Consider the following 12,805-nt stretch of genomic DNA (forward strand, 5'->3'; position numbering starts at 1 on the left):
ATCTTAGTCAAATGTTGAAAGGATGCTGCATTTTGGTGAAACTCCCATGAGCAGAAATGTGGATTTCTGCTTGGTTTGCATGCTGAGATGCAAAAATCATAAGGTCTTTGTTGGAGATTAGAATTCTACCAAATGCAATCAACAGTCCTGCAACCAATAAAGCTAAACAGTTCAATTGTAATCATCACATGGCTGTGGTATTGCAGTTTAGTAGCAGGCATGTTTGGTTAGGTAATATGTCACTGCATTTTCAAGAAATGGATAGTCATTTAAGGCTTGAAACCACTTCCCAGGCATGCAGTAGTAGCACTGCAATCATAATACCAAGTTGATTTAAAGTATGTTTATCTCTACTGTGACAACAATGACAGTGTGCAGTGACAAGTAGAGTGAAGGAAAATAAGAAAATTCCTGTACTAATTTTAATAAATGTAAAGAGACAAGATATTTATCATAAATTGTAAGATATTCCAAGTCAGAATGTTGAGAGGCTAAGGCAAATACTATCAGTAACAGAGATGGGGTATTTATTTTGACTTGTAAAGTCTTGAAAGTATTTTTAGTTTTATTTCAGATATTCAGTATTTGCAATTTTTTGTTTTGCTCTCATGAGATCCTCATCACTGGGAGATTGAGAGGCATCGTAATCTTGTGAAATCTGCCAATGAATTTGTGTCTCAGTGTAATGTGACCTGTTTAAAATGAATGATATTAAAATATGTGCATGATCTAACTGCAAGATGGGCTTAACAGCTGATGGTATGCTGTTCTGTGAAGTTACAGTGCTACCTCTAATGATTTCATTATTATTTGAATAATTGCAAGATTTTAATTGAAACCATTTGCAATAGAGAATCTTTTGTTAAATAAGCTTTAAAATATAGTTTTCATTAAAAATATTAAATGACCTAAAGTGAGTTTTTTTTTTAGTGTTCTTCTAAAATCTGAGCAGTCAACTGGGAACTTCATTCCTTCTCTGTCCTCTTCCCTACCCCAAAGTTATTGCCTATCAATAGGAATCCATTTTTGTAGCGGTATTGTCTATTTTTTTTATAATGCACTATTAGGCACCAACTATTTAAATTGTTTTTTTTACTTGCAGGCTTTTGTAGGCTAACATCTCATTCACGATCACCTGGCACTTGGACGATTTATTTTGAGAGTGCTGACTTCGACCATTTTCCATCGGATACTACTGAGTTGGTAGGTTGGTTTGAAAGAGTAGAAATTCTGGTGTGTGATTACTACAGTGTATTTTAAAGAGTTTGGAACAAGCTTAGAAGTTGTGTAAGACTGCATTTTCATTGTGGTTGTAAGGAGTGGAAGTATACCTAAAAATGTACTGATATAAGGTATTTAGTACTAACAGCAAACAATAACAAATGAGGCAAATATTAAAAACTTGTAGCGTGCAGGGAGAAATCAGAATCATATGATTTTAATTTTTCTCATCTAATTTAAATCATTTAATGGCAATAATACAGAACATTAAAAGTCTGCAGCTTGGAAAGTTCAGTTCGTCCAAAGTTCTCATTTCTAACAAAAACATTTTTGTATCTTGCCTTCATTTCTATTTTGTTAATTTTCATTTTCTTTTTTATAGTACGCAAATAAGGTACTTTTAAATATGCACTGTACATTTTACAATACCATCTCACCTTAGGCCTCAGGGATTTTTGAGTACTGATTTAATCTTGTAGATATTGAACTAGTTATGCCCAAACTTGTTTTTTTGTATCTTTTGTATATTTATTTTTAATGGCAAACATTTTCCTTTTGTCACTGTACATAATCAAGTATTTTAATGTTTTGTCCATAATTTGATATGAGCAGGTTTAAGATATTGATCATATTTTCTTTGAGGCAGACTGAATGTTAAATCTGTGGCAGTACAATTAAGAGGTTTTTACTGAACATACTGTATATGTACTTCTGAATGTAATCATTTAACCTAATTGTCATTTCATCTGTTCAGCTGAAACTTCATAAATATCTGTACTCACTGATCTTACACCACTGGTTTAAGTTGCAACTAGCTTCAATTTATATAGAATTCAGCCACTGAAGATTTTATTTGTAATTATTGGACTTTTGACTAAATTGTATTTGTTTTTCCCTAGTTTGAACATTACATGAAAGAGGCAATTGCAACTTCAATTTATTTCAATTCATTATTTCTTGTCCAAATTTAATTAAAATCTCTTTGATAAATAAAATTGATCTCCTGGTTTAGCTAAGGCTTGTACAATACTTGAACACAAGATATAAATAGATTCTTGATGAATTCTACCAATGTGTTTTACTGCAAACATTTTTAAATGAAACTTAGCAATTTACAACACAAGGAGGTCATCTTGCCCAAAAAGGATGCTATTAGAGTCACTCCCATAATCTGACAAGAAATGTAGATGTGTGGTCAGAAATGGAGTCAGGTTTGTATCCAAATCTATCATTGTCCTTATTGAAAACATTGATTGCAGATTCAGAAGCTAGAATTCTAACCAAGATCCTGTCTTGTATTGAGGTTCTGGATAAAAAGTAACATGCTCATGATTTAGTTGTGAATTTACATTTGTATTTAAATTAAAATGTAATAATGCATGATGTTTGCTACTAATTAAGAAATTTTTTTACACTTGATCATTTGTTTATGTAGTTGAGCTTAAATAAACCATCTTAATTGCTGAATTAAAACAAGTTGATAAATCCCTTCTATTATTTGATGAACCATAAATTGTTTACTAAATTTGCTTTATTCAGGATCCTTTTTTTACAGGCTGAGCCTAATCGCAAAGAACCAGAAATAATTACAGTGACACTAAAAAAGCAAAATGGAATGGGACTAAGCATTGTAGCAGCTAAGGTAAGAGAGAATTTGTTTAAAATCGTTTGAGGGTGATGTTACCAGTATGAAGTAAGGACCCTCAAGCAGTCTTACTTCAGTCATCTAGAGAAGTGTAGTCATCAGTAATAGAATTTATTGGGCTGCATCCCAAAGTAGTAATGCAAGTTCATAAGGTATCATCTCTCCCCACTACTGTCTCCCCCCCCTCTATATTTGATGCTTTTTAAGGTGCATGACTTCTGTGTACAGTTAACGATTGCTCATTTGTAGTGAACTAATGAGTGGTCTTGCTATATATAAGTTTTTACTTACTTGGAATAGGTGCTAGATCTTAAATCTTTTAGCACCTGGCTGTCAGTTATGACTAATTCAGTAATGGTACAGGAACTTGTCCTTAATGTGAAGTAAAGGAATAGATTAAAAAGAGTATTTGAATTATGTAGTTGCTTAGGATTCTCTTTCATGGGGAAATGCTGGCTGTTGGTGTTTTCTTGTACGTTGCACAGTCAGGAAATCTATTTCTGTAGCCAAGTGGCTTTAAGTTCAGTGAGAACCTGTTGTATTGATCTTGAGTGATTTGCCACTTAATGAAATCTGTCTTCAAACAAGTTAGTGCAGCAGTTAAGTGAACAATGCAGTTTAATTATTGACTGCTTTAGTGGTACTTCATTGCTGTGATAGTGGTCTTTGTTTTAATGCACATATATTAACTTATAGTTCTCATGTATTTCCAACAAAGAACTTTATACAAAATAAAATGACAGCTCAAAATATAAACCCTTGAAACACCACAGTAAATACATTATATTGTAATTGCCATGAAGTGATCAAGTTAAAGATCCTTAGTGGAACTACCTAAGCACATTCATGAATGTCCCTGCCTAAAACAATACCATTTATTGCAGGCATCTATTTCTCTAAATAAATTGCTTTGCTATTAGTAAATAGTAAACTGTAGGGTGACAAATATTTGAATACAAGATGAAATATTGGAATAAAATGAGTGTCATGAAATTAAGGTTATTAATGCTTCCCTTCTAGTATATAGTTCCATTTCTAAATGAAGATGGTCTGATTCATAATAGAAAATGCTGGAATTATTTAGCAGGCCAGGCAGCATCTGTGAAAAGAGAAATAGATCCCTGCTATCTGACGGAATGCTATTTGAATGTGAGAGACTCATTCTCTGCTCCTTGCCCATCCTAATTATTCCTAATTTAGATTTTGCAACACAGTTTCCCTCCTGATGATTCTACCTAATCGCTTTATAATTTTCTTTGCATCCTATTACTACAAAATGGTTGTCAGGAAAATGTGATCCAATGTCAAACTACAGGTCTAATGATGTTTTCTCTTGCACTCCCTCCTGTAATTGTGGTGTTACATTCACTATCTATCAATGAGTTGCAAAATCCAGTAAATTTGGAAGAATGCGCCAATGCATCTATTATCTTTGCAGTCACCTCTTTAAGAAACCTAGGATGTGTAAGTCATCAGATCCAGGTGATTTACTGGCTAATACTCCCATTAACTTCTGTTATTGTTGATGTTTCTTTTCTCAAAATTTTTTCTTCATTATTTCTGCCATTATTTTCAGCTGCGAAGATGAATATTAAATACTTAATATCACTATCATTTCCTTTTCTGCCATTATTATTCCTGTCTCTACTTTCATTCCCCACTTCTTATAGAAGCTCTTATCTTTTTATTTCATATTTTTGCCAGTTCACTTCTCTGGTTTCTCAGACTCTGATCTTCGTTTCTGACAGCATAGGCCTCTTTCTAACTAATGTTATCCTTATTCTCTAATGAGCCATAGTTGGAGTACTTTTATACATTTTAGTTCTCAATATAATGTATATTATTGAGAATTATGAGATGTCTTTTTTAACTCCCATTATATTTCCACCATCATCCCTTTTTGATCAAATTTCCCATTTTTTCTGTTTTGGCAATACACTGATGTATACTTTTAAACTTGCTCCTTTCTGTCTTAATCTTAGCATTCCCCAAGGTGCATAGCTGTGACTCTGCATAGCTGTGGCTTTATTCCTTAAATTTATAGTTTTCCTCTTGCCCAAATCCTTATAACCTCCTTCCCCATTACTAATTTAATTTAAAACTCCCTGTAGCTTCATTTTATCTAGTTTAAACAGCCTGTTCCTTGATTCCCAATGTTGGTGGCAGTGGCATAAATTAACATCAGTCTCTCGCTGGTTTTCAGGTATATATTTCAGTTCCTGATTTTTCAACCCTGTAGCAATTTGCATGTGATTTGGGTAACAGACCTAAAATTATGGCTTGTTTTATTTAATTTGATCCTAGCTCATGAAACTTTCTTGAAAAATAACTAATTTAGAATTCTGCCTTCATCGTTGTTTACACCGTGAGCCACAGCAACTAAATCCTCGTCCTTCAACTCCAAATTTTTTTTCCAACCTAAATGTCCCGAGCAATGTCACCAGCCAGGCAGGCATATCCTTTCGGATTCCTAGGTATGGCACTGGAGATCAAATGTCTCTGACTGTACGGCTCCCTATGTCTACCCTGTTCCTTTTTTACTTGCCCATTTAAATAGCACCCTATTATCACTATACTATGGTTAATTGACAAATTACTTTTCTCACTATCTTTGTTCTTGTCCTTAAAGTACAAGTACCTGTTCTGTAGCAACCTTTCAACTACTTTTGTGGTTTCCCCGCTTTATCACCACCACTCCACTCTCAGCTCTCCAAACTTGGCATTAGCTGCAGATGTAGACATATTGCTATTTCTTGATTCAACCTTTTATAAATACGTTGAGGAGCTGAATCCTGTTGTAAGGATATGACAGTCATGTCATGGAGACTTTCTGCTCTTTGATTTGTTTGCCTGTTGTCTTTTCTTCAACTGGTACTGAATCTATTTAGCTCCTCTTTGATTCTTTTGTTTCTTGTGTTTCAGGATATCTTCTCCTGTATGATACAAATTAGCTATGTTATTCTTGTCATATGCCGATTTCCATTTACAACAATAATTCACTAGAAGTTCTGAGAGGATTATTTAGTCACTCAGCCACAATATTGTAACTAGTACTAGCAGCAAGCTGCTGAACATTGACACCTTAAAAAAAATATATATCCATTACTTATTGAAATCAGTTCAGCCAGATTTAATTGCTGGAAGATGTTCTTACTATTTGATAATGACCTTTCTTCTATGTCTTCAGGGTGCAGGACAGGATAAATTGGGAATCTATGTTAAATCTGTTGTAAAAGGAGGAGCTGCAGACATGGTAAGTAGACTTAGTTCATTTCTTTTCCCATTAACAAGAACTGATTTAAATGCCACTGCATATAGATATAAATTTGAGTAATATTTCTAAGTGGGAGATTTCAAGCAATTTTGTGAGGGGAAGAATGTACATAATGCAAGAACTTTTGTTTTTGTACCTTTTTTGAGTTGAATTTTTTGATGTCGTTCATTTGTGAGATGGCTACCAAGATATAGGAAATGCACAAATGTTCTCCAGAGATCCCATAAATGAGAATTGGCAGAGCTGCATCTGGTTGCAAGAAGCTTTGTTGATTGAATACCCTTAATCCTCTGGCTATTGAATGTCAGTACTTCCAGCTATACTTCAGGAAATACATTGCTTGGTTGAAGATCTGTTTCCAAGAGAACATACCCTATAACCTCATCAGTTTACTGGAAGAAAATTGTCAAGACTACTAAGATGGCCTTGCATTTGGATTGTAATCATCTGAAGCTGAATAGGTTACCATCCATCCAGAAGTTTAGCTCTAATCTGAAGGGAACTTGGTGATCACTGTAGCAGTTCAGTAAACCATAGAACATTACAGCACAATACAGGCCCTTCGGCCCACCATGTTGTGCCGCCCTTCAAGCCACACCTAAGACTATCTAACCCCTTCCTCCCACGTATCCCTCTATCTTAAATTCCTCCCACGTATCCCTCTATCTTAAATTCCTCCCACGTATCCCTCTATCTTAAATTCCTCCATATGCTTATCTAACAATCTCTTGAACTTGTCCAATGTATCAGCCTCCACCACCACCCCAGGCAGCGCATTCCATGCACCAACCACTCTCTGGGTGAAAAACCTCCCTCTGACATCTCCCTTGAACTTCCCACCCATTACCTTAAAGCCATGTCCTCTTGTTTTGAGCATTGGTGCCCTAGGAAAGAGGCGCTGGCTGTCCACTCTATCTATTCCTCTCAATATCTTGTATACCTCTATCATGTCTCCCCTCATCCTCCTCCTCTCGAATGAGAACAGCCCTAGCTCCTTTAGTCTCTCCTCATAATCCATACTCTCTAATCCCGGCAGCATCCTGGTAAATCTGCTCTGCACCCTTTCCACTGCCTCCACATCCTTCCTATAATGAGGCGACCAGAATTGGACACAGTGCTCCAAGTGTGGTCTAACCAGAGTTTTGTAAAGCTACATCATCACTTCGTGGCTCTTAAACTCGATCCCACGACTTATGGAAGCTAACATCCCATAAGCTTTCTTAACTACCCTATCTACCTGTGAGGCAACTTTCAGTGATCTGTGGATATGAACCCCCAGATCCCTCTGCTCCTCCACACTGCCCAGAATCCTGCCATTTACCTTGTACTCTGCCTTGGAGTTTGTCCTTCCAAAGTGTACTACCTCACACTTCTCTGGATTGAACTCCATCTGCCACTTGTCAGCCCAGCTCTGCATCCTATCAATATCCCTCTGCAAGCTTCGACAGCCCTCCACACTATCCACAGCACCACCGATCTCTGTGTCATCTGCAAACTTGCTAACCCAGCCTTCCACCCCCTCATCTTGGTCGTTAATAAATATCACAAAAAATAGAGGTTCCAGAACCGATCCCTGTGGAACACCACTAGTCACAGCCCTCCAGTCCGAATGCACTCCCTCCACCACAACCCTCTGCTTTCTACAGGCAAGCCAATTCTGAATCGACACGGCCAAGCCTCCCTGGATCCCTTGGCCTCTGACCTTCTGAAGAAGCCTACCATGTGGAACCTTGTCAAACGCCTTACTAAAATCCATGTAGACCACATCCACTGCACTAACCTCATCAATCTTCCTGGTCACTTTCTCAAAGAACCCTATCAGGCTTGTGAGGCAAGATCTTCCCTTCACAAAGCCATGCTGGCTGTCCCTAATCAGTCCATGATTCTCTAAATGCTCATAGATTCTATCTCTTAGAATCCTTTCTAACAGCTTACCCACCACAGATGTAAGGCTCGCCAGCCTGTAATTCCCTGGACTATCTCTATTACCTTTTTTGAACAAGGGGACAACATTCGCCACCCTCCAATCCTCCGGTACCATCCCCGTGGACAACGAGGACTCAAAGATGCTAACCAACAGTTCAGCAATCTACTCCCTCGCCTCACGAAGCAGCCTGGGGAATATTCCGTCAGGCCCCGGGGAGTTATCTGTCCTAATATTTTCTAACAACTCCAACACATCCTCTCTCTTAATATCTACATACTCTAGAACATTGTTCTCAGCATCAAGAACCCTCTCCTCAGTGAATACTGAAGAGAAGTATTCATTGAGAACCTCACCCACTTCCACAGCTTCCAGCCACATCCTCCCACCTTTGTCTCTAATCAGACCTACCTTTACCCTAGCCATCCTTCTGCTCTTTACGTACGAGAAAAAAGCCTTGGGATTCTCCTTTAACCCTACTCGCCAAAGCCTTTTCATGTCCCCTTCTCACTTTCCACAGCCCTTTCTTAAGTTCCTTCCTTGCTACTCTATATTCCTCACAAGCCCTTGCTGCTTACACCTTATGTATGCTGCTGCCTTCTTCCTAACTAGTTGTTCCACCTCTCTCGTCACCCACGGTTCCTTCACCCTACCATTCCTTCTCTGCATCATCGGGACAAATTTACCCCTAACATCCTGCAAAAGATCCCCGAACATCGACCACATCTCCATAGTACATTTCCCTTAAAAAAAAATGTCATCCCAATTTACACTCCCAAGTTCTCACCTTTATAGTCTCATAATTCGCCTTTCCTCAATTAAATATCTTCCCGTCCTCTTTGCTCCTATCCCTGTCCATGACAATTCTAAAGGTTATGGAGCAATGGTCACTGTCGCCCAAATGCTCACCCACCGATAGATCTGTCACCTGGCCTGGTTCATTACCTAAAACTAGATCTAATATGGCATTCCCTCTAGTTGGCCTGTCAACATACTGTGTCAGGAATCCGTCCTGGACACACTTAACAAACTGCGCCCCATCTAAACCCTTGGCACTAAGTAGGTGCCAGTCAACATTTGGAAAGTTGAAGGCTCGCATTATAATAACCCTGTTATTTTTGCATTTTTCCAAAAACTGCCTCCCAATCTGCTCCTCAGTATCCCTACTGCTACTGGTGGGGGCCTATAGAATACTCCCAGGAGGGTAACTGCCCCTTGTTCCTAACTTCCACCCATATTGACTCTAGAGAGGATCCTTCTACATTATCTACCCTTTCTGCAGCTGTAACAGTGTCCCTGACCAGTACCGCCACCCCTCCTCCTCGTTTTAAGAACACTGTTAGAGCAATAGTACAAATTGGCTTGACTCCTGAATTAACTAAATACTATTTGCGATGCATCTTTTATTGAGAACCATTACTTGCATGTCATGGAGCAGGTTTACAAAGCGATGATGCATTCTGGAGTGTTTCCAGAAGAATCCTCTGCAACACTTAGTCGACAATGTTTTTGAGAGGTCAAGAAGGTCATGTAGAGAGGGTTGTTCTTCCCCATCATTTTCCTTGCTGAGCTGAAAGGTGCAAGATATGTGATAGCTCAAATCCATATTGAGATTTTGGGAAGTACTCAGTACTGAAAACAGTATTTAGAAGTTCTTCCTGTGAAGGACAATGAAGTGATACCTCTAACTTCCAGAGTTAGATTGTCAAGTTAAACTGAAGGTCATGATATGTGGAACCGACTTAGGGTTTCCTCATTATTTCCAAATCCACAAGGTGAGGATGGTGACATCACCTTATATACCTGAGGAAATGTGTTTTTGACAATGTCCAAAATATTAATTTATCAGCACCCATGGAGAGAGAGCCTGAATTAACTTTTTAAGACTGATGGACTTTCATCGGAACCAGGAAAAGTGTACTATTTATATCTCCACAGACGCTGTCTGATCTGCTAAGTATTCTCTATTTCCATTTCAGATTTCCATCATCTGCAGTTCTTTTGCTTTTTGCTCAAATTTAATAGGTAGTCATGATCCCCAACATCCTCATGCTTCATGAAGCTGAGACATGGACCACAGATGCAACATCTATGCCAACTAATGGTAGACTATTACCCCGAGCCCCTCAAGTCAAAACCAAAAATAAACATTTAACTATTTTGTACTTTTTTTAAAAAAACAACTAAATGTCAAAATTGGACTGGTATATTTCTGAACTTTTGTCGGACATATTTTAATTGAGAGTTCAATAAGAAATATTTGCAACCAGATCAAGGCTCACTGTCAGCAAAAAGGAGAAAGACAATGTTGTTTGCTCTGATTTAGTCTCCAATGTTTTCCTTCATGACTGGTAATGCTGATGTGGATTAAGGATAGATAAATGAACAGAAAACAGTGGGAATGAATGCGTCATTTTCAGGTTAGATGCCAAAAACTAGTGAAGTTTTGTAGGGATCATTGTTAGGGACCCAGCTGTTCATAATCAATAATCAGTGATTTGGATGAATAGACCAAGTATAATATATTGAAGCTTGAAGATGATGTGAATCTGGATGCCAGTGAGATGTGAGGAGGAGGTAGAGGGGCTTTGCGGGGATAAAAGCAGACTAATTGAATTTGTGCAGCCATGGCAAGTGCAATGTGGAAATGTATGAAGTCATCCACTGGTAGAAATAAAATGGATTAAGAAAGTGCTTTAAAGATGATAAGATTGAAATATGTTGGTGTTTGGCAGGAATCAGGTATCCATTTACAGAATCGCAGAAGATTAATGTGCAGTAAGCACTTAAGAAGGTATATGATATGCTGACCTGTATTGCAAAAGGATTTGAATGCAAGACTAAAGAAGTTTTAATGGAATTACATCGGACCCTGGCAAGGCCACACTTGGAATACTGTGTGCAGGTCTGGTCTTTCTACCTAAGGAAGAACATACTTGATTACAGACTACATGAAGGCTCGCCAAATTGATTCCTGAGATGGGGATTGTCCTTTGAGAGATTAAGCAGGCTTGAAACGAAATTTCCACAGGACTCGACAGATTGACATGGAGTTGATGTTTCCCCCAGCTCGGGAGTCTAGAACAGGGTCACAGCCTCAAAATTAGGGATTGGCCATTCAGGTCAGATAAGAAATTTCATCCAGAGAACAGTGAATCTTTGTAATTCCCTACCCAAGATGGCTGTGGTAGCTCAGTCAAGGAATATATTCAAGACAGATTGGTGGATTTTTGTATATTACGAGAATCAGAGGATGCAAGGTTGTTATGGGGAAGTAACACTGATATAAAAATCATCCATGAGTCGATAAAATAATCTTTATGACAGAACAGGTGGGAGGGGCTGTATATCAGCTTCTGTTTCGTGTATCTTATCTGAAAGTTGCTGTGAAACATTATTTTTATTTCATTCTATCCAAATTGTGACACATTCCTCCTACCTGCAGGATGGTCGTTTGGCTGCTGGAGATCAGTTACTTAGTGTTGATGGTCGCAGTCTCGTAGGGCTTTCACAAGAGAGGTAAAATACATTCTTGCACTTTGTCTATTTTTTTAAAACACAATGAGATCAGCTCAAGTGTTGTTGACATTTGGAAAAAATTCCAAAGGATTGTTCAAGCTGTGGGGTTTAAATTTAGAGTTAGTGTGGTGTGTCACTTTGAGTAAAACAGTAAATACAGCACAGCCATGACCTTCAAGACCAAATGTTCTCATCCTCTTCACCTGCAATAGGGAGATTCATATGAGGAGGCAGTTCTCTTCGTACTGACTTCACACATTTCCTGATGTTCCACTAATGGACTTAAGAAATCGGGGGTCAGTCTGAACAAAATGCATGCTCTAGGTAGACCATGAGGAGATGATGAGGAAAAATTTCTTTAATTCGTCAGTTTTATTCAATTGCTGCAAACTAAACAATTCCAGAGGTTTGTCAATTGTAATTTCAGTCATTTTTAAACTATAATTAAAGTTTAAATTAAAGGAAATTTTCTCTTTCAGGGCTGCAGAGCTTATGACAAGAACGGGTTCTGTGGTAACCTTAGAGATAGCAAGACAAGGAGCCATTTACCATGGTTTAGCAACTCTACTTAACCAACCTTCTCCAATGATGCAGAGAGGCAAGAATATTTTTGTATATGGACTCAAGTTCTCTATCAAAGATTGTCAAAGAAAGTTTAAAAAATTGCATATTGTTCTTGCACTTTCCATGTATTTATTATGACATAGAAATATTCTTTTGGTCCATCAAGTCCCTGCTGATTCCCAGCACAGCCATCCTCTCACTCCCATTCCCCCTCATCTTATTCCCCTGTGGTTCTGCAATTTATTATCCCTCACGTGCCCACCAGCTTTCCTTTTTAAATCTTATCTACACTAAGGATTGATTTACAGTGGCCAATTAACCTCCCTGCACATCTTTGGGGTGCGGAAAGAAACCGGAACATCCAGGAGAAACCCATGAAGTCTTGGGAAGAATATACAAATTCCACACTGCAGCACCCGAAGTCAGGATCAAATCTGGATTGCTGGTGCTATGAGGTTGCAGCACTAACTACTGCACCGTACTGCACAAGGCTCCCTAAGTCCCTTTGTGCTGCAGGTTTTCTCCACTTAAGTACTGTTTCTTTTTCCATGGCTGTCATTATGTTTGTGGCTTTTTTAAGCCTCCAGGTGAAAGTAAAAGGGCCAGTGGTGGTGTTTAAGAGCAAAGTGTTTTTCCAGTACCCTTTTCCAGAATACTG

The 12,805-nt window shown here is 38.2% G+C and overlaps 1 protein-coding gene across 1 annotated transcript in view; it reads left to right on the top strand.

Moving 5' to 3' along the window:
* afdna (afadin, adherens junction formation factor a) overlaps positions 1-12,805 on the top strand; it is a 184,847-nt gene that overhangs the window by 130,436 nt on the left and 41,606 nt on the right. Inside the window, exons 21-25 of the mRNA XM_052012073.1 lie at positions 1,103-1,203; positions 2,777-2,863; positions 6,054-6,119; positions 11,510-11,583; positions 12,063-12,181. Coding sequence (XP_051868033.1) covers positions 1,103-1,203; positions 2,777-2,863; positions 6,054-6,119; positions 11,510-11,583; positions 12,063-12,181 — 447 coding nt within the window. The remainder of the gene's footprint in view (positions 1-1,102; positions 1,204-2,776; positions 2,864-6,053; positions 6,120-11,509; positions 11,584-12,062; positions 12,182-12,805) is intronic.

The sequence above is a fragment of the Pristis pectinata genome, chromosome 3 (assembly GCF_009764475.1).
Source record: "Pristis pectinata isolate sPriPec2 chromosome 3, sPriPec2.1.pri, whole genome shotgun sequence".
NCBI lineage: Eukaryota > Metazoa > Chordata > Chondrichthyes > Rhinopristiformes > Pristidae > Pristis > Pristis pectinata.